Source organism: Corvus hawaiiensis, chromosome Z, assembly GCF_020740725.1.
Source record: "Corvus hawaiiensis isolate bCorHaw1 chromosome Z, bCorHaw1.pri.cur, whole genome shotgun sequence".
Lineage (NCBI taxonomy): Eukaryota > Metazoa > Chordata > Aves > Passeriformes > Corvidae > Corvus > Corvus hawaiiensis.
In genome coordinates, this window is record NC_063255.1 from 38,983,994 (window position 1) to 39,006,996 (window position 23,003).

The 23,003-nt window shown below is 37.9% G+C and overlaps 1 protein-coding gene across 2 annotated transcripts in view; it reads right to left on the minus strand.

Annotated features, from left to right (window-relative positions):
* The window catches only part of DAPK1 (death associated protein kinase 1), an 84,683-nt gene that overhangs the window by 20,726 nt on the left and 40,954 nt on the right, over nucleotides 1-23,003 (minus strand). The window contains exons 3-16 of one of the 2 annotated variants that reach the window (XM_048291294.1): nucleotides 13,184-13,322; nucleotides 11,219-11,348; nucleotides 10,885-10,933; nucleotides 10,714-10,740; nucleotides 10,136-10,288; nucleotides 9,950-9,995; nucleotides 8,199-8,288; nucleotides 7,699-7,791; nucleotides 6,007-6,126; nucleotides 4,994-5,092; nucleotides 4,092-4,190; nucleotides 2,830-2,928; nucleotides 1,253-1,450; nucleotides 75-272 (exon numbers count right to left, since the gene is read on the minus strand). In XM_048291294.1, the coding sequence (XP_048147251.1) occupies nucleotides 75-272; nucleotides 1,253-1,450; nucleotides 2,830-2,928; nucleotides 4,092-4,190; nucleotides 4,994-5,092; nucleotides 6,007-6,126; nucleotides 7,699-7,791; nucleotides 8,199-8,288; nucleotides 9,950-9,995; nucleotides 10,136-10,288; nucleotides 10,714-10,740; nucleotides 10,885-10,933; nucleotides 11,219-11,348; nucleotides 13,184-13,322 (1,540 nt within the window). The remainder of the gene's footprint in view (nucleotides 1-74; nucleotides 273-1,252; nucleotides 1,451-2,829; nucleotides 2,929-4,091; nucleotides 4,191-4,993; nucleotides 5,093-6,006; nucleotides 6,127-7,698; nucleotides 7,792-8,198; nucleotides 8,289-9,949; nucleotides 9,996-10,135; nucleotides 10,289-10,713; nucleotides 10,741-10,884; nucleotides 10,934-11,218; nucleotides 11,349-13,183; nucleotides 13,323-23,003) is intronic. The other variant, XM_048291295.1, reaches the window with a different exon arrangement.

The following is a 23,003-nucleotide window of genomic DNA, read 5'->3' on the forward strand; positions in this document are numbered from 1 at the left end:
AGAATTTGAAAAGGTCATCGAATGCAACAGGTGAGCTAATAAACAACGTAGTTCAGCATCCATATTCCATTTACCTTATTAGTGACATCCAAACTACAACTTGCTTCACAGAGAGCCATCACAATAGGCACATTCCCATCTTTGCAGGCCACATGTAAGGGAGTGTTGCCATGTCTGTCTTGGAAATCTACAAAACATCCTTGACTTATGAGAGTTTTAACTACTTCTATTTGACATCTTCTTACAGCAAGGTGCAGGGCTATATGACCATCCTGAAATCAAAAGACAGCTTGTAAGATCAATAATGCTAAAAATCAAAACATTTAGCAAAGTCACAATCATCTCAAGTAACAGGGTGCATCTCCTTGCTTCAAGAATCACAATAGTTTTTAATTTGAAGGTGGAGGTAGGGAGATGCACCATATCTGTCAAAACAAATAATCCATGAGATGAAAGCAAATTTCTATTAAGCCACTGGTCTTTGCAGTGGAACAGATGAAATACAAATACACATTCTCTTCTAACAGCTTTCCTAGGAGGCAGGACAGTGATCAACTGTAACAACCAGCTGAATAGTGCAAACTCTAGTGTTTACTAGACAGAAGTTAGTTATGCAAATTCATGCAATCTGCTTTGTGATCAGTAACTTTAAAGATAGAGCTTACTCTCTGTGGAACAACTTAAAGAGACAATGTAACTGGAAAAAACAATTTAATTATTTTAGAAAACCTTTTTCTGAACTTACTTTAATAACTATTTTGTTAATATTAGCAATAAAGGTAGTGAAAAGGCCAGCCACGCCAAAAATACAAGCAATGAAATTCTAAATTTATTTATTTGGATTACATCATGAAAGACAAAAACTGATTCTGAATCAACTAGAGTAATATTTTTAAATAGTTCTTATTGGAAATGGGTGTGATTTATCCAACCCATAGGAATCAAAGACCAACAGCAAATCCATCTTTTTCTCTGAAGTTAACAGCTTGTTGCAAATTACAGAACCTGATGTTCCTGCCATTTTTCAAAGAGTGTTACTCATGAGATGATAACTGAGAAGGAAATAATGGATCAGCAAAAACCCAATCATGGAATAATAACCATCAGTGGACAACTTTAAAGACTATTGCAGCCATCAATGGGCTCTGTGCAAACTGCTATGAAAATTTGCATTGTGGAAACAATGCTGACTTGCAGCACTCAAATGAAGCAATTGAGAGATACGTCCCTGTGGTCTCCGGACATAACTAACCTTGTCTGTTGCATGAAGGTCAGCCCTGTGTTCTGCCAAGCATTCCACAATATCATGGTAACCCCTAGCAGATGCCGTCAGGAGTGGGGTCTCCCCTTCTTTGTTTTTAATGTTCACATTGCAGCCTGCTTCACAGAGTGCTTTGGCAACAGAGTAGTAGCCGTGCCAAGCAGCGCAATGCAGTGGGGTTTCTTCTTCCTATTGACATGGAAAATCAAAAAATAATACTGAACCAAACTCAAGGAAGAACAATTCCCCCACTTAAAAAGACAAAAAGATGGTATGGAAAAAAAAAAAAAGACAGTCTACTAAGTAAGTCCTATAAAAAGATGTTATAATTTCTAATGCTGACATTCTAAAAGCAAGAATAACTTCAGCTGACATACAAGTGGTTATGGTACCTTGTGTGTCAGCAATCCTACTTTAAATCTATCTGTGCTCCTGAGGCTCTCTCACTTGAAAACAGACCCTTGTTCACAAACAACTTCTATATCCTGTGTGCTGAGACTAATCCAGTGTTTAAAACAGATTGATCACCACAGAGATGCAAATCCCACTAGACTTGCAATTTGAGGCAGGTCACTCTGCTTACCGTGTTCAGAAGCATATCCCAGTGTTCTAGGAATGAAGGTACTCAGAAACCTGAGTCCTTTAAAGACACATCACAACAAGCCTTTGAAACTGTTTGCGTTTGGAGTTCAGTTGCGACTGAAGTACTAATTTGCTTTTTGCTTGAACCCAGGAAACTTCAAAACATTCAACTTCAATTCACTGTATGTCAGAGCAGTTATGTGGAACACCATTAAAAACCTCAAATGTTTCATAAAAACATGCTGAAAGTAGCCCACTGAAAAAGCAGAGAGAATTAAAACCCACTAAAGAACCAGCTCTATCAAATTCTAAGAAATAGGATATCCTTTCTGTACCTGGCAAATATCAAAAAGGAGACAATTGAGGCTGATAGTAGTAGAGGACTTGGACTGTATTCACAGTTTCTGTAAAAATCTGAGTGTAAAGAAATAGACAAAGAGCATGTTCTGTCCTCCCTCAGACTAGGGCTGCTCAAACAATAAAATGGAAGTCCTAGAGGACGCAGCACTTGGGGAGGCTTGTGGAACTCGCATACAGAGTCAAATAATGGATTTTCTTTTTCTATTAAGCCTTCTCTTCCTTGTTTTCTTACAAGAGTTCAGACCTTTAAAAAAACCCTCCTGAGCCCTCTCATTTTCAAAAATGAGTCCTTGACACTGCAGAAAAGTTCTGTGACTGCTAAAATCAAGCAGAATTCAAGGCAAAAACTAATAAAAATCTTTAGCTGAACTCACAGAGCACACACCACCATCCACAGCTTCATGGAGTTGTTTCTCCACCTTTAAGCTTTCATTTTTGAGAGAACCTGTGTCTTATAGCACAGGCTGGTTCTCGCGGTTTTTCAGAGTCTTTATCTGTTAAGAGCTATCAAAACCTCGGTAATTCTCGTTTGCAAACATGCTAGAGGCTAAAGGGAAGACTTGAAGTTCTGACCACTTATATAAAGCCTATTTGTTGAAAAAATGCAGACAGTGCTCATGACTCACCTTGTCTTGAAAGTTTGGATTGGAGCCAATGCTACAGAGAAACTGAACCACATCCACATGCCCATACCGAGCTGCCACGTGGAGAGCGGTCTCCCCGGACTGCAATTACAGGAGAACATGCCAATGTAATGTGTCACCCCCTGATATACACTGCCTGTACACCATGTACAGCCTGAATGCCTTGAATCCTGCACAGGATACTCCTCCCTCTCCGTAGCCCAGCCACACAGCTCCGTCAGCAGAGCTTACAAACTGGTTGTACGTGTCAGACACACCAACACCTGGCAGGTAGGTTATTTCTTCAAAGGCTTTCTCTTTCCAGAACTTATTTTCCTGCTTTATTTGTTCCAGATCACAGCCAAAATGGGATTTCTGAGCAATATGAGGAGGAAGCTGTGTGTGCATTGTGTTGAAACAGATGACCCATTTCTATTCATAATAGTTCCATACGCACCCCTCCCCGCCCTATATATTCAAGTATGAAGAGCTGGCCTAACACCTTTGTGTACCCTGGCACATTTTGGTTACTATGTCTAACTATTTGCAACACTTTCTGCTTTGAAATTACATAAAGCAGAAACGGTATTTTTATTAAGGGAGTAACCTCTTACCTAGTAGCCTTATCAGGAGTCAAACAACAATTTTCCTACTGTACCTTGCCTTGCATTAGTTTCCTCAACAAAGCAAACTGTGTTTCACAAGTATAATTGCTTCTGTACTGGAGCTTTGGCCAGTATAAAATCATTGCTACAGTATAAAAATTTAACAGCAACTAGTTTCTAGGGCATATGTTGCTCAAATAACATTGCTGAAGACAAGGTAAGTGCTCATCAGCTATAAATTGTTAGGCTTCCTTATACTCAACTTAATAACAGTCAAATTTACTTGTCAGACGAATGTGATTTTCAATCAAGAGGAATGAAAAACCAAATCACGATTTCATCCTGAGTTCCAATGAGAAATCAAGTCTTCAAGTGAAAATTAATTTAGGTTTGTACTTCCCCACCTACCCACCATGTACTCACCACATTTAACATGCACACTTGGCTAACATTTGTCAAGAAAATAATCAGTACATCCAGCTACTTCAAAGCTCTGTTATCACGGCCCTATGTGTCAACTTAGAAAACCACACTAAAAAAGCCAGTCAAATTTTGGAATTATGGCACAGCTGAAAACTATTCCAATTGAAATACCCTCTCTTTGCTAAGATAAAGTTATAGGAAAAGGCCCTCTGTGTGAAAAAGGACTTATTTTCTTACCTTATCCTTAATATCCAAAGGACATTCATTATCACTGAGAAATTTCAGCGTTTCTACATGACCATGTCGTGAAGCCCAATAGATTGCATTAGATCCAGCCTGTCAAAAATATTTCATTTCAGATGTTATTGACCAAGTTAAAATCCTGATTCCAGATTTTCAGCTGAGGTATATGTGCACTTAGCTGTACACAGACACACTGAAAAGGTACTCAAACTTATATGAACACTTAAAAAAAAAATTAAAATTGGTTGAACAACCCCACATACCGACAGTGACAACAAAAACCTCTCTATGCAAGGATGATTAACAGGATTACTAACTCTTTGCAAGATTAATCCTCTTCTCCCTTGTTAGGGAGTTCTTTGGAAAGAACAGTCATGAGATAAAAACCTTTCTTCTGCTTACTTTACCATATATTAGATGGAGAAGCAGACAGTTCTTCAAGTTCGTTATAAATTAATTGTTACAGCACATTTGGAAAAAAAGCTTGTTGCAAAGCACATCCTCCATCAAATATGAATTTTAGTTGCAATATTCCCCATGGCTAAAATATTCATTTATCTATTAATACTCTATATTAAATAAAGTTCACCATTGTGTTTTAGGGCAATCACTAATTTGAACTAATTGATGTGGTTTTGTAAGCGTGAACTACATTTTAAGATTAGTATCATTCAAATTATTTCAGCTAATAAAGTGATGAAAATCAGAGGATATGTATTAATAACAAAGGAAATTGCTAAAGACTTGCTTTTATGTTTTTGCTGTGAAGACAGAAAACAGGATCTACAGCTCAGAGTAGTTTTTAATTTCCAATACCGCTTGGTCTGAACTACTTGTCTCCTGCTAACTGTACAAAAAAAACTTAAAAAGAGCAGTTGACAAAGCAGAAACCCAACCTTATCTTGAACATCAATACGAGATCCACGCTTTAAAAGCAACTGAAGCATCTGAATGTTTCCACAGCCGGCAGCAATCAGTAGTGGAGGTGTTCCATGCTAACAATGAAATACAAGCAAGAATGATAAATTAATTTTTGAAGGATTAAGAAAACAGTAGAATAGAAGGCAGGTATCAAATAGCATTTCTGGATTTCCACTTTCAAATTAAGTCTTCAGGAAATATTGTATGAAAATAATTTATCCCTTTATTCAAAAAAATTTATTGCCATTTTCTGTATTTTTGAGATGAATTTATGATATATCACACATTAAATTTATGCTTTTAAAATCAGGAATATAGTTAGGCTCTCATTAGCCTCATTTGGCAAGAACGTCCCCCTTTGCAATCTCTTTGCAGCTCAGACACAAGCCATCAGCAACATTTTGGAAAGTTAAATTGGACTGCCCATTAAAACAAAAAATACAGTGATTTCTTAAATGGTTCAAGACCCCATCACAGTAAAATAACATACATTTCACTTCTCTACTGCTCTTCATGAATATTTCTGAAAGTACTTGGTAATGACGGTCACTATAACCGTGCAAAAAAGTGTGACAACTTGCAACTCTGCAGTTTTCAACTTCTGTTTCTAACAATGCTTTGTAAAGTCAGATTTGGCAGTCTGGTTATTCCTAGGTATTCTGCCATCCTCATCTGCCACAAGAAACAGCAACTGCAACTGAGAGCAAAGGCTGATATTTCATACATCACTGTTCCTGACAATACATTTGAGCTATACATTTGAAAGGCCTAGGCAAAAAATCCCATTTTGGGCTCCATTTTAATGTATCTTGAGAAGACTGAACACAAAGCACATTAAAATTTCTCCTAGAAAAAAGGCAGAATTACTTCCCATTCCCTTGTCTTCATTTCAGGTGTTACATTTCTATTTTACAGCCACACTGCTCTCCCCAACAGGGTGATAGCTAGTCCCCCACACACCTCACACCTCAACACAGACCCACACTACCTTGTTGGGTTGATTGACATCATAATTTGTCAGAGATCCCAGAAGGTGCTGTAATCCAGGAACATTGTCATCATTGATGGCATGAATAATAGCTTTCATCACAAAAGAATCTTCCTCGTCCTTGCAATTAAATGCGAAAGAAGAAAAATTGTTAGCTTTAAGAAAAATCCCTATCTAAACAGCTGCCAAGACATCAAAAAAAAAGAAAACCTAATTTTTTTGAAATGTTATTTTTGTAAAAGAGTGCTTCAGCTGCAAGTTGTAATCTTCCATGAAGCATATAGCTAGCATGTATGTATGTTATTTGAAAACCCACACCAACCCCCCCCCCCCCACTTTTCCTAGTAAAATATGCTTCCCTCTTCTTCACACACAAACCTATTACTCACTGAGATTCCACATAGAATTCTTTTGTTAGGTGTATTTTTTTTTCCTCATAGGAAAAATAGATGATAGGTTTCAATTGAAGCAATACTTGCCTAAAATGAAATTAATTCTATGTGAAGAGGCGCACTAATACCAACTGAAGTATCAGGTTTTGTGCCATCCAGAAATATGGCACAGGAGAGGTACTTTGGCCCAAGCTTTCATCTATTCAAATAGATCAGTTAAAAATCTAGAACGCAAGTAATGAGCCTAGATACCTCTGCAAGTGTAACTTTATTTTTCTCCTATGCACTAGAATTTCAAAGAACTGAAATTCACAGAGCCCATTATTTGGTTTGCTCTTAACTCCTCTCTTCTGAGGTTTCAGATTTTTTTAGGACACTAACAGTGGGCAATAATCCTTTCTGCTGGAACACAGGTGTGAAATGCTGATCCAGTGTTAAAAGGCATACAGATAGCTGAGGTGGGGGGGGTGGTGGGTAGGGAAAGGAGAACAAGAGGAGGAGAACAAAGAGCACAGAAGCCAAAAGATAAGAGGAGAATAAGTGGAAACACGAGCATGGAGTTGCACAGGAGGGAAGACTGAATGCATAAAAAGGGCTTTGCAGAATTTTTGAAGTTTGATCCTATTAATGCACAGAAAAGATGATATTCCCCAGCTCTAAACATATTAACACACATTCCTTGCTGATCACAGGGAATTTGTGAAGCATGTATTAAAAATTGTAGAGTAAGCTAAGAAGAATGCTTTTGGATTTACAAGCATTTGCAATTACAAAACATAGAGCAATCACTCCTAACTACTCAACTCTAGTTGTATCTAACACCACAAACTGAATACTGGCCAACTCTAAAGTCTCCTCCTTAAATAACTGCTTGTTGAGACACTGCTGTCTAGCATTCACTGGATCTAAGAGGGTCTCAATGATTTTGAATGTTCGGTGGAAAAAAGTGGAATATAAGGAATATTATTTTAGTCTACACAATGATGATGTAAATGATGAGTAAAATTCAGATGACACTTTTTCACCATATAATTGTTACAGTAAAAAAAAATCCTCATGAGTCAAACTTCAAAATCAAGAAACAAATTTTTGACACCAGCTATCAGCCTCAGCATGATAAGTTCAATTTCAAAGTTTCAAGATGCAGAAGATCAAACTATGGATAACTGCCCTCTGTAGTCTTAAAATCTACTTATGAGATTAGTTAATTATGCAAATTTTCAAGAGCCTAATATTTCTGTTAGTTAGAAACTGGCGAAGTTCATATATGATCAAGCATTCTAAATATATATACACTTACCAGAGTATCATCACTTCTAGCGACACTCATGCTACTTCTGGACAAGAAAGATCTTGATAATCTTTGGCACAAGGAAATTAAGCGCACTGATTGCTTTATAAAAATAATAAGAAAAAAGCTATATGTAAAAAAATTAGAAAATTCTGATAGGATGTTATTGCAGAGATTTTAAAGGACTTGGCAAAACAATGTGAATTTTGACTTCAACACCCCCATCTCCTTTTTATATTGAATTTGAATCTTCAACTTCTTTTGTTATTTATAATCCAGCAGAAGCACAAAGCAAACCATCCACACACAAGCATTTGTATGCATATCATTAACAAAGAAGTCCTCTCCCATACTACCATACTCAAGCACTTAATTTATTCCCAGCGATGGAAGATTTTGTTTCTTCTTTCTTCTTTTCCACTCTTAAATGCACTGACCTTTCCCTGGAACAGGTAATGCTACTTCATTTGTATGTCACCAACATTTTGATGTGTCATTGAATGACTTACTTTCCATTTTCGTCGTGCTGCAAACTTTTTGAATTTCTCCATATTCACTGCAGAAGCTTTTCTGCTGAGTGCTTGCTGGGTGTCTTTCGGCTATAAGCAAAAAGAAAATAAAGCCATTCTAAAAAATCCCACGATTTCTGCAGGTAAGACTCTGTCCCTCAGCGATGACTTCCACTTACATAATAATAGTACTGCAATCATACTGTAATAATAATTGTAAGCACATAATTTTAATATTCACAGTCTAGTGTGGCATAGAGATGAAATTTCTTAAGAAAATGCCATAAGGGAAATCCAGACCTAAGAAAGCAATACCAAAATGTGCTTCTACATTTTAAACAAAATACCCCTTCAAACATCAGAACATTCAGCCTTGTCCTCCACCTCCCTCCCTGATAGAGGCATTTGATTTCCAAGATAAATCCTGTCTTCTGGGAAAATTTCCTGACTGATTTTAAATGCAGACAATCTTTGTTGTAGTCTCAGTGTATTTACCTGGATGCTGCTGAACAATTACCCCCTCCCCAAACAAAATCACATCCCACCTACCAGTGCAGCAAGCTCTAAGCCTGCATCCTTTCAAATTTTTCATAGGCTAAAACTAAGTACTAATGACTAGTGAAGCATACCAAATTTTGCATCTTATGATCCCATTCTTAAAATAATTTTTATGGAGATATATATATATATATCACAGATCATGGAAAGGCTTGAGTTAGAAACGAAATAGTTTCCACCTTCCCTGCCACGGAAATGCAGGTGAAGATAGTGGTGGAAAAGGGGAAAAGAGGATATGACCAGTGAAGTGGGAATCAAATGCCTGGAAATTAAGGTATAAAACAAAATAATAGGATACAAAACAACCTGTCACTTTGCATGAGTGTGGACCTTGGTCCAAGAGAGACAACCTTGCTTGCTTTAGTGGTTTAAAATATCATGTCAGTATGTTCCACACATTTCAACTATTTCAGATTACCTCAGCAAAAAGTCAGCAAAGCATGGTCAAGTTTGTAGTTTGGCAAATTGATGTAGAAATGCCTGCCCTCAGATGTTGTACTGTGAACTGAAGCAGTTGTGGCACAGATAAATATTCTGCTAACTGATTCTCTGGGAAGTGGAATGGGATCAGATACCCACTGGGCATCCCCACATACTGGGAAATCAATGGCACTGAATGGGTTTACTGCTCATAATCAGAATGTGATACGGAATTAAAAAAATTAACTGCCAGGTACTACTACACACATTAAGAAGAATGATAGGTGCCATTTTCTCCCTCTCAACCTAGCAGCTTCACAATGGGTCAATCCAAACCAAACACTGAAACACTGAAGAAGGAAGTGGACCACCAACCCACATCAACTGCTCTCTTCAGTCTAAAAGGAAAGGACAGAAGAGAGATTACTCTTTTTTCCCAGTCTAAATAAGGGCATTAGAAGAAGAAAACTTAGTGGGAATTGGACTGGTTTCAGAGACTGTATCTTTGTCAGGGCAATGCTCTCTGAAGATTAGCTTCTCTGTCTGAGCATGAGTTTAATTCCCATAGTTGGCTACTTCCCAACTGCTAACTCACACGGAGTGGATATTAATGGAGCCCACATTCTGCATATGTTAGCTTTCATACAGACAGCTTTCCAAAACAGTAAGTTACATTAAACAATTATGACAATTTTCCACGTTAAGGAAACTTGAAAAGTATGAAATGAAGAATGATTAAAAGCAGGACAACAGAGAATGAATGGCATGCTAACCTTGATCCAAGGATGCAGCAAACTGTCTTGAATAGTCATTCTTTTCCTTTAAGAGAATAAAAAATAGAACTGTTTCAGATATTAAAAAATACATACTGTTTTATGTTTATTAAACTAACATCTCAAAATATAATGTAATTTGAAATATTAGAGATGTAACTGCCACACACAAGAAAAACAACTCACTTTGGATCCTTGACTAGAAGTCTTCGTATAAAGTCTTTAGCTAGGGCACTGGTATTACTAAAGAATTCTTCTTCAAATTCATAATTCACAGCAGACACATTTGCCAACGTTTCCTGTTTGGTTTCTCCAAGAAATGGAGATGCACCACTTAGACTGCAAGAAAGATAGTACATTCCTCTTATTACATGTTGTAGCACTGCTGCTTCAACCCTCTAAGATCAAATAACAGTAGGAAATAACATTTTTCTTGTCTGTTTTAATGCTGCAAATGTACTTTCACGAAGATGTGATGTAGCAGGGCAAAAAACTGTGCTGTAATTTCAAAGAATACTGGTTAAGATATAGTTGTAGGAACATCACCTACAGATTTGAAGACAGTTTCCCATGCTTCATCAATGCTGATTAATGGCAATTCTTTCAATAATTAAACTACTGCTTTCATGATCATACAACTTGAATCATGATGTGCAATCAGAATGGTATTATTTGTACAGACATGACCAAAACCCCAGAGGATAGAATCAGAATTAAAAAACAACAGCATTTTCAAGAAACACCCATAGATTTTTGGTACTTACAGAATATAAGTTATTACACCAATGCTCCTGGATTGAAGGTAAAACAAACAGAAAAAGGATGAGGAAGAGGAGAGGAAAATAGATGGAAAGAGAGAGAGAGGAGAGAAAAAAAAGGTTAGAACATAAGCATAATCATGAGAGACTTATTTCAAGTAAGATCCAATAACTTACCACATATCTGCTTCAAGACCAAGAGGCTCATAATTTACTATTTCAGGAGCTAAAGGAAAAAGCAGCAAGATAAGTACCTAGTCAAAGAACAGATGTAAGTCTCACTCTGAGTCTATGTATGTCAGAGATAATAAGCTAAGATGCTGATAGATAAAAACACCTTAATGCAAGTCTAATTTGAAATCAAACACTACAAATTGCTTATTTAAATTTCAAAATGTCACAAATTACACAAAAAATTTCAAAATCTGTAAATCAGCCAAGCCAAGATAAGCCACTAACACTCTTTCACAGACTGAAAAAGAATAGTTTGAAGAAACAACAGTTTTCTTACCAACAAACTCTGGCGTTCCGAAGATGTTTTTGAATTCATTTCCAAAGTCAATTTTGTGTGCTAAACCAAAGTCAATAATCTTGATTCGAGGCTTCGGTACATTCCTGTCCAACAACATTATGTTTTCAGGCTTTGAGAAGGAGGAAGGGGGAAAGAAAGAGAGATTACACATAGGTACGAACTGTGGACCAGTATTCTTCAGCACTGAACATTTCTCTTTACCTCCTTTAGACCCCTGAATTGTGTTTTAGGTGGAAAAATCCTGTCTTTTCCTATTATGATCCATCATATGCTAGAAGTTCACTACCGTAAATCAGGATTTCATGTTCATATGGAAGCGCTGTGATTTCCACAAGGCCAAGATTTTACTTCTTGTAGATATCAGAATTGCAGTTTTCATGTGGACTGACCCTAAGAGAAACACACTGTCCCCAGTAAAGGTGACACGCCCTGTGCTACAGCCATTCCAGCACTGCTGGGAGCTTGCAGGTAACAAACCGCTATAAACTATAGTCCCTGAAAGAGGTTTCTTTCACACCACGTAAGCAATCAGGGAGGTGTATCTTCTTGCTTTTGGATGTTCCAGGGAAACTTCTGGAGTGGTCCAGCTCCCAGATTTTAAGGCTCAACACACTTAAAAAAAAGAGAAAAAGAGAAGGTTCTCCATCTTTTCTAGCTTATTTTGAAATATGGACTTTATATTACTTTACACCAAAGCTCTGCAAAACCAGAACAAAGAAGATGAAATGTCAGGATTATCAGCAAAGGGTCCTGTTTCTACACTGCATCACTTTGCGAGCACACAGAACCAGCTACTTAGACTCCATATCCTGTCGTCCATAAGCTGGTGTGCTCTGAAGAGGTCCTGTACCTACATCCATCCTATTCAGAGTGTTAAGGGCTTCTGGAGTCATTAAGGACAGTTCTTCATTATCACCCTTCTTTCACCTTTCTTTCCCAGTCACAGGACCTGATACGTGCAAATGTAATTTTCTTTATTTCCTTCCTGCATTTCTATTGCATATTTATTGGTCTGCACATTGCTGCCCACTTTAACACACAAGTTTTTGGTATCTAGTGTATCCAAGGATGACTTGTTCAATTACAAACACATTGGCAAAAATTCATATTTCATACTCAAAAATACATTCCTTTCTAGCTTTACAATTTTTTTTCTTGCTGACTGTCATACGAAGACCAAATATATTACTGAGCTGATAAGGATGAAACTGGAAAAGGTATGCTTAACCTGAAATCCATTCCCTTCCCTACCTCATCCCCCTTTCTGAACCATATTTCAATTGTAATGAAATAATCATGCCTCCTTTTTCTCTTATAGACATAGCTGCCCATTTCAGCAGGCTTCAGGGAATGTTTAGTTGTCTACCTTTGAAAAAAAAATCTTACGGTGGGGGGGAGGGGGAAGATCCTGAAATTGAAACATTAAAAAGCAGTTGCTGAGTTTAAATACAAAAAGCTCTGCTTTCATTACCAAAAGGATGCAATTAACAGCTTTTCTGAAAACGAACAAAAAAGCCACAAAAGGGAAAAAGACAGAAGAGGAAAGAATCTGCTGCCTGCTCCACAACAATCCTTGTACTTAGTGCAGTTTCAATTAAGTGCCAAAAACGTTCCCCCCAATTAAAAAAGAATGTTTCGCCCAGATCCCATTCACATTCAAAAAAAAAAAAAAATCACAATCCTCATTTTTATTTCAGGTTTGTTTTCTCAGAATGGTTTAGTTTTGTCAGAAGTTGCCATTTCCCCGGAAGAATCTTACGTTGGGAACAGACGGGAACTATTTACAGTTCAGTAACTTCTTTCCAATGGCTGAGCTTTCCCCTATCTACATAAGCTAGCAAAACAAAACTGTGGCCAAGATCTGCATGATGACTGATTTGTGGCTAGAATTACAGAGGGCTTTAATGGATATTGCTTACAGCTGTTTTCATCTGTTCAACACACCTTAAGATCAAAGTGGGCAATTTGCAGAGAGTGGAGATACTGAACACCATTAAGTATCTGCTTGAGAAATTCTGTAGCTTCCTCCTCTGTGAGAGATTCTTTTTCAGCTAAGAAGTCGAAGAGCTCCCCACCTGCAACACTTGGAGAACAGAAGCAGAGTTATTGACAACCTTGTTTTAACCAGTGTGTTCCTTTTAGCATAGCTGTCCTCTAACCAGCCTTGACAAGGATCCAGATGCTTCAAAGGTTGCAAATATCAGAAAAGATGATGAAAATTACTTAATTCAACACCCAAAAGAGTTAGTTATTCCCTCCCTCCCCCTGAAAAGAATACGGTAAAAAGAGTCTTACTTTTAGACCAAAAAAAGTTTAGAAAACCCAAACAAACATGTTTGACAGTATCCGAATTTAAATGAAGGCCTCCTACTCTCTATGCACATTTAAAAGAATAAAATTAAATATGAAGTAACGAGACCCAAAACATACTAATGTTTTAATAACACATTACATTAGCTAGAAAATAAAACATGAATTGGCTCATATCAGTAAAACATTAGATTTCTACACCCTCATTGAAAAATACAAAATTTAAAGCTTATTTTGAAATATCTATTGGCAGCTGTCCTACTATTTAGTTTCTAAACTCCTCAGAGCATTCAACTATTCAAAAATATTTTCTGTTCTTTGAATACTGTATTACAAGCAGCACCTATATTGTATTTGTACTCTAACATGTATTTGTACTCTAACTTTTTCTACAATGAAAAGCCCTTAAGACTGTTTCTAGTAAGTGTTCTAGCTGCACAGCAGAAAGAAAAGAGGTATGAGAGGGTACATAAGCACATCTGGATTTTTCCATTTGAGAGACAGAGAAGAATAAAGAGAAGATGACCCTCTTCTCAGCTCCGTCAAGCAGCTCTTGACTCAGTCAACAGCATAAAGAGATACTGAAGTGATAAGAAACAGAACTACAGCTATTCCTAAATAACAGAAAAACACCTTTCAGCTGAAGGACATATAAGGAGATGACTGCTCACTGTGACAAAATACTTTTCCCATCTGTGAAAGCAGGGGTATTACTTAGAAATGCCTTACAGATTGCAAAAATGGTCATAATACCCCCTGTAATTTGCATTGTAATGATATTAAACAAATTCAGAAAGTGGACCCTAATTTTTATTGCTTTTCTGCAGGGGAAAAAAAAAATCTGTTCACAATTTAAAGTTCTGATTATGAAACATGAGGCAGCAATTAACATATAACAATAGGCAAATAGTTTGGGCAAATTTCTGGAAATACATTTGACTTCTTTATCATGTCTACTTTTTAAGAGACTTGATCTGCATTATTGTAATGCAAATTGCATGAAAAGTGTATTTTAATGAGTTCTTGAAGCTTTCATTGAGCTGCCTAGACAATAATGAGAGTATTGTTTTGGGTATTATTTGTCTTGTAATATTTTCTGCATGAAAGCAATTATTGAAACAAAGTGCCATTAAAATATAAGAATTATAGACTGGAAGGACGAGGCCATTTTAATAAATTTTTGTGGTTGTATAGACATTAAGATGGAGTTCCTAATGATTAAATCCAACTTGTTATTTTACAGAGACTGGTCAGAAGCATCTTACAAATGGACACACATGCATATTCTCTCATTGTTTGCTTCTGAATTAAAAAAAAAAGAAAATATTTTCAGGCTAATGTCTGTATCTCTGCAGCACTGCACTGAACGGTGACATTCATTTCCAGTTATTGGACTAAAGGCCTTAGCATCACGTGAAGCTTGCTTCCATGTGTTTACAAGTGGATTTTGGCTGCAGTTGTTGAGAGGCTGTAAACTGGAGCACAGCCATGCCACATGGAGCAGGCAGACTCACTGTGGCTACAGCAGCCACAGCAAAACCCATCACCTGAATGCCTTCAGCATGGTTTGGCACTGGGCTAGCTATCGCAGTTTGGGGAACCAGAGAAGATGGATCCTCAGCTGAGGAAGAGCCTGTAAGACTGCACCAAAAGACTGCATCTGGTCCTGCTTTTCACCCAGCTCAAAACCCTGTGAAACAGCAAAAGCTCCTGCTGGTGCTTAAGTCAGTCATCAGCAATCACAAATACAAGAGAAGTACTCAGGCAGGCATTTGCAGCAATGCCCTCTCCAAGTACTGTGCTGCCCGCCCTGCAGTCTCAGACTGTGACAGTGTCACACAGGTGGTGTCATGCTTTATGGCCGGTAAAGCTCGCTCTTACTCCTGTTGGCATTTTAAAGATATGCAGTCTGTGAAACTTAATAGTCATCTATGATTATCACTGATTGTACACATTCCTTATAGACCCAAAAGAAAGATTTAATTCCCAAGGTTTGCAACTTTTAGAGATATCTGCATTTGTAAAATGGAAAGAGCTTCTTCAGCTTCTTTTTATCTGGAATTATTCAGATTCTGTACTGCTGAGTACTACTCTTCTGTCTTTGCTACAGGTTAATTGTAGTGACATTTCTTTAATGACATATCATAAGCCTTGTAATTGTGTGCAATAAAATGTTATCTGTATTTCACAGGTAATATACCTAGTGCTTGCAAATCTCGAAACTGAGGGTCAAAGAAGCTCAAAATGCTTTTTTCTTTTTTAAAACTGGAAGTTCATTAGAAAAAGTGGTAGATTTTTCCAATCTGTTGTGTGCTTCTTTGTGTGATTCTTAAGTACTGCCACCCTAAGTGACTTGGCAGCTCTTGCTGAATGAGTAGGCGAGTGAGGAGGGATGGGCTGTAATGCACTCAAAGTGTTGTTCCAGAAGCAGCTGTACCTCTGGTCTGTGGGACTTTGGTGTGCCCCCTCATATTACACATCTCACTCTTGATGTCTAGGAGGAGATCCTGCGTGGGTTCACCTCAGAGAGGGGGCCACTGTGAATTCTCCTGCTGGTAACTCCTCAGCTGTGGGGGCGAGCTCAGAAACCCGTGTTCTCCCCTGGTGTGCTGCCATAGCTGGCAAGCACAGTGCCCATCTAGCTGCTCCTGCTGTTTACTTCTACTGGTAGGGACATAAGGCATGAGAGAAAAGGGTTTTTATAGCAATGATGAGTAAAAGGTTATACTAGCATGCATAAAAAGCTTCACCTGGAAGCTCAGAAACACCTGGCTTCCCAGAAAGGTCCCTCTGCACCCAGCAACCTCTAGGGAGGCCCTTCTCACACATGTAAGGCAGTGACCCATGTCCCCATGGGAGGTTGTGTTTTTCAGCTTCCTCTTCATGCTCTTCAGGAGACTACTTATTCCTTACCATTTTGCTGACTCAGGAAGGTCTGATATTAAGCTATACTACCACCGGCACACAAAAATCCATTGTGTCACTGCAAGGCAATCTTCAAGTGAGTCATGGAGGGTTAATACAGGTCCACACTCAACATCCTTTATAAGTTTGACTTCCACAATTAATTGACTGAATTACAATGTCCTCAGATTTATCAGCAGAGCATGGTTTCACAGATTTTGTAATTGGATTATATATGTAGAATAACTAGATGATCTTGACTAGACTTCCAGATATAACAGATGATGAAATGGGTTAGAAGAAGCCAGTAAAGACACTGGCTGTGTAAGCTACTGCAGCCTTCACAAGCGTCCTAAAATGCTGTTGAGTTTTCAAGTCTAGTCCTGTGCCTCAGCCAGTGTAACACAGTCCCACAATACACAAACACTGCACATTTTAGTAACCCAGAGTCACCTTTAAGAGTGGAACCAGAAGGCAAGCAGAGAGCCCCATACCACCAAGGAACCTGTGTACATCCCATCTCACACACAGAACCAGTGTTAATCTAAAGAAGAAAGCACAGGTAATTCCATACATCAGCCCTTTTGGCTGGTCTTTTTGAACATCATCTTCTACCAAGTACACTGTTTCCACCTCCATTACAACAGGCCCTTTTTTCTAAATTGGCTTTGGGGTTGCTGATGCACAAACTCTCTGCTGAAACCTGACTGAAACCAGACCATTGCATGGGTTTCCCAAGCCACACAAACTTGCTCCCAGCCCACCTTTGGTCCTCTACAGAGCAGCCCACACAGCCAACATCTAAAAGGCTGCTGCCCCCAACCACCAGATGGAGAAAGATGCTTCCTGAGGGGAGTGGAGGCTAGAGGTTCGCCAAGCACCAGTGCTTCTTCCTGTACAGGACTTTGAAGTATCTCTACCCGGTATCCCCAGGAAGCACAGAGCTTCGTTCTGTTCCATTCCTCTGTTTGCTGGGAGGAATTACCAGACAGCTTCCTGACCCGTTCCTCTGTGCCCTAAGACAACTCTAACTGCCAAAATACTAGTAAGTAAAGGATGGACAGCAACCTATACCCATTCAGATTGACAGAGAAACTTGATTACAAGTTAAGTCACAGCTAAATTCCTTCATGACTGCAAAGCCTCCATGTTCATCTTCACATACTGTTTTCCTTTAAAGCATTCATTTTTTAGCATTGCTGTATAAAAACTTTCTGTTTACATTAAATGAAGTAATAATTTTGCAGTCATAATATGTTGTTCAAATATCATGTTCAATAAAATTGTGCTTTACGGCAGTCACATCTTAGTCCTACCTAATTCTAATGTACTATTGACCATGTATAACACAGAAAGTCATAAGCGCTGAGAAAATCTATTTTAATTGTTATAACATGAGCTTTTATATTGTTTTAAAGTAGCAGAGCACATGTTTTTAGAAGTATTTTGTATAAACATTTTCACTAAGAGCAAATCTGGTATGTGTTATTTCACTGATATTTCTAGGCAGAAGTGCTAGCTTTCCTGAAATGAGAGAAGTAAATTAAAGCTTTCAGTTGACTTCATTCTTTCTTATAAAATGCAATAGTGGTAAAAGCATTTCCCAGCCTTCCCAAAGGAAGGCTGACAGATGTGATTGCAACCCACACACCTCCCTCTGGGAAAGAAAATACATCACGCCCATGGAAAAAAGATTTCTGGATAGTGCTTTTGCAAATTGCCAGGCTTTCTTAACCATGAAACAGAACTATCGCCAGATCTCAGAGGAAGTCATTATGGGAACCTACCCAGGGAACTTAGAATCAATTAACCTTCAAAGTCAGCGTGGTCACCTCTTAATGACTCAGTCATATGCTATGATCACACTGCTTATTATGCAATAGCACCTAAATGATAATTAATTATTATCTAAGGATTCCTAATGGATTTAAAAATCTAAAAACAAACCCCAAAATCTAGGCCCAAGCCCCTTGAAGAAACATTTATCTTGCTTAGATTTCAAAACAACATAAACTAAGGCAAAGAAGCACGCTATCAATTTATTCCAGTTTTAAAACAGAATCAATTTGATAAATTATCTAAATTCTTCTCTAGTCCAAACATTTATTCTGTCAGCTTGTAAAAGAAATGTTTTCCCTATTCTGTGGTCAAATGTGTATTGTATGACAGCCAGTTATGCAGTTGTCAGCCCAAGACTAGATTCATATATTATTACTTCTTTTTATGTAAGAATAAGGGGGTTTACATTTGACTTCATTTCACTGCCTTTATGAATTGTGCAGTTACCAACCCACTCCTCAGAAGTACAAAGTGTACCAAACATTTTGAAAGAGCAGAACAGGGCTGCTAGCTCATTAAATTACCGACTGGCTGAACAACACTGCACTTCAATTTTTCTCTATCAGCTAGACATGTTACAGCATCACCATGCCTTTTCATTTTCATTTGTCCAGCTTCTATTAGAGACACTAACTGTCATGAAATCCTCTCTTTAGTGTGCCTAAATTCTTCAATTATACCGAACAAGAAGCATTGGCCTCATTGCCCAGCCAGAACACACATATCAAAACCTGGACTATAACTTAAGCAGTTAAGTCCCACTAAGGGGGAAGCCTGAACACTCCTGTGAATCTTTCCTGCATGCAAACACTGCTGGTATATAGGTTTCCATCACTGAAGTTCCTTAAGTGCCCGGCGTCTGGATACAGCAGCTGGTTACTTTGGCCCAGCAGAGTGCCTTAGTATTTTGATCTCATCCACAACATTCAGATTTAATGTATGAGGAGCATTCAGGTTTAGCAAAGAAGAGGGACAAGCATTTTGCTCAGGGACTGCAGCACATAGAAACCAACTCTCCCTTCAAGATGTGCTCAGTGTGTGGCAGAGTCACATAGGCTCTGAGCCTGTTCTTTCAGCCCTGTCAAGCCTTTGTTCTAACCTGGCTACGTATTCTCTGTGCATCTATCTGTGGGCCTGGAATCTAGGATTTTGAAATCCAAAGGGGGCACAAGATCTACAAATTAGTGTCACAGGGTTTTCTAACCTCTTGTTACATCCCAGAAGCACAAAACATTTAATCCTCCTTTCAAATTTTGGTGCAAAGCTACTGGAGAATAACTTTCTTATTTACTTACAGGTAAAGTTAACAAAAATCTCAGAGGTATGTCAACCAAAAGACAGCTGAAAAATAAAGAAACCCTGTGATGACTTCAAGCTTCTCTGGAAGACAGGCTATAACTCTCTTCCAGAGCATAACTGTAAACAGTTAAATTAAAGCCCCAATAAGATAGAAGAGGAATTTAAAGAGTTCATAATTATTTGCTGTTATTTACTCTTCAATGATCAACTAATGAAATGGTCATAATTTTTTATACAGGGATGTATCATCCTCTCCTTGCACTGTTCTGTTTTGGTTAGTAATATGAAGCTACCAACAAAGTAGAAACTTGGAGACAATGGGGTGCATAGGACTAAGTTTAAAAGAAAGTTTATGCTTTCAAATGAAGCATAAATCCTAGTATTTAACGTACAAATGCTTCTAAGTTAATGTCATTTCACTCTAGTACTTTCAAAGCTTTCTATTTATTAAAAATATGTAAAACAGATAATCATCACTCAGAACTATGTGACAAGAGCTAACCATCTTAAGCTTTCAAATTCAGAAATGAAGTTATGTTCTTTGCAGAGAAAAGTATGAAAACCTAACTCCATCCACAGCTTCCAAGTGAAAGGAGTCAGGTATTGCTATCAAGACATTTTTAAAAAAGAGACTACCTGCATTGTTTTTGTGAATTCTAAGAAAATACTATAGAATATAGGATGAAAATATTTATTCTTTGTGTTGCAGCAATAAACCATAACCAAGGCACCACAAAGAACCAAAAAATTAGTATAGTTTATGTCTGCAGTCTAAATAAAGACATAATAAAGTGAAAGAGAAAATAAAATGGAAGACAGAAATTATGCATCCAAGGCCAGAAAAAGGGGAACCAAGTAGGTGCAAAACATGCTTGAGGAAAGAAAATAATTATCACTGTGCAGAGACATCTGTGTTTTCTAGCCTGCGAAGCCTGAAAAAATGATGGCTTCAGCAGAGCTCACTAGAAATATCTTAGTACTGCTAACTTATAACAGACTCTAATTGCTGCAGCTGGATAGAAAAAAGTACTGTGAAATTCTGACTAATTCCATTATTTGTGTGATAAAAGGAAAAATAAGAAAACTATTAAGGTTTTAAGTTAGATGAGGAAAAGACAGTGGTTTCCAGTTTGTATGTAATATGCATAAGACTCCTTTCAAGACGATGACAGAGTCCACAGAGTGGGAATTTAAAAGGTTATTTCCAAGTCAAGAAAGGAGACACCTAAGACCTAGAGTTATGAAAATATGTCTGAATGCTCTAAATATACCAAAAGACTGTAATTAAGTAAGGCTCTTCAAGGACATCTCACGCTTGTGCATGGCTGCTGAATCTTTTAAGGAAGGGTTTGGTTTTGAAAGTTTCATAAATTAAATGTTTCATAGAACTTGGGTTTTTTGGTAGATCAGTTTCCTGATATAAGGTAGTTGAAAGAAAAAATTCCAAACACCTATGTGGATATAGCCACTCTGTTTTGTATTCCGTGCTGTGAGGACCTACCTTGCCATTGCAATAATTGACCAACTGCCCACCTATTCCTGCATATAAATCATGACCTTGAATAGAATCATAGAATGGTTTGTGTTGGAAGGGACCTTAAAGATCATCAAGTTCCAATTCCCCTGCCATGGGCAGGGTCACCTCCCACTAGAACACATTGCTCAGAGCTCCATCCAACCTGGACTTGAGCACTTCCAGGAATGGAGATCCAGAACTTCTCTGGGCAACCTGCTCCAGTGCCTCACCACACTCACTGTAAAGAATTTCTTAATATCCAATCCGAGTCTACCATCTTTCAGTTTGATGCCATTCCCCCTTCTCCAGTCAATTGCTTACCTCTAAGAAACCGCCATTTAGTATGGCAGAAAAATATCTAGGAGGCTGTACGCAATATGGCAAAGCTCTTGCTGAAGCAGAAAATAAAAATCAGTAGTGAACAGGCCATAGACCCTGTTGCCCTGGGACTGTGCATGTTGACACATGGCAACAAAAGGGCAGCTGCAATTGCTCAGTTATACAAAATTGTGTCTCTGTGTGGTATACTGCATCATTATTGTAGTCAGAACAGAACACAAGTGCCAGGAGATATACTATGTTCTAATCAGAATGGAAAATGGACACTTAGGATAGATTCTGAGGATAGCAAAACAGGTTATTTAATGAGATCGCAGCTTTACCTCTGTTCGTATGAAATAGTTCTGTAAGAACAAAGACTGTCAGGAGGGTAGGTCCCTAGGCAAAATGTGAATATTAGAACATTAGAGAAAAAGGATTACATATTTAATGCCTAAGCATGCGATTAAAATGACAATCCTGTCTTTTCAATAGCTTTATGTAACATCATGGTGATTTTGAGAACTACAAAACTTTGTAGCAGTTAGCATATTCAAGTTTACAAAGCGATTGCTAATGTCATCTTTTCCTCTTCAACTGTCTAAATAAATAAATGCATTACCTTTGTCATATCCAAAATAGCACTTCTTCAACTTGAAAGACTCATAAAGCAGTTTGGAAAAGTGAAAAAAAAAAATCTCTGATTGAAACAACATATGGATTGCTGGCCTCATAAAACAATTACCTAAATTGCAATGCAAATAATTTGCTGAGCTTCATGCCATCAAGTTTATGAAATATGCAGATTGTCATTCTTCTGCTCAATGGACAGTAGTGGGGACATACTGACACACGCAGCAACCCTTCTGCCAAAAGGGCTCCCATTCCATGTGCAAAGTGGGGGTGGGTGGAATAGTCCCATTCCTCCTACCACTGTTTTGATTACCAAGTCTCCCTCACAGCTTTCAGGTACAGACACTGGCCTGATTTCATCTGGACAGATTACAGAGCAGAAGAGCTGCAGAAGCAACAATACTCTGACAGTAAGGTTATAGGGCAAGAGAACGTGAGACTTAGTATCAAGTGGGGAGAGGAAGAAGCATCACACTAATTTTGCCATGTATTCACGTCACACTTCAAAGAATTCTGAGCAAAACCCAGAAGGAGTAAGAATATAAAGAACTTCTACGTTATACAGGATGATAATTTAGTTTGGAAAAAAAGACTTGTTTAAATTATCCAAATCTGGCAAATTAATGCTAGTGTGTACAACTGGAACTAAAAAACCAAGCCAGACTACAACTATTACAATAAACCATCATATGCTGGACTAGAAGTGTAAAAATATGTTTGCATAAACATAACAAAGTATTATCATGCATATATAGACCATAGAAAAGAAGTAACTCCAAAAGTTACTTCCCAGGTTTCTTTTCAAATCTATACTGTAAACCTACAGGTTACTGAAACCATGCAAAACTGAAGTATCTTTATAAGGTAAGTGGAAATACCATTTATCAAAGCTAGTAAACAGAAAGACATAACCTACACAAGAAAAAACACATAAACAGCCATGAA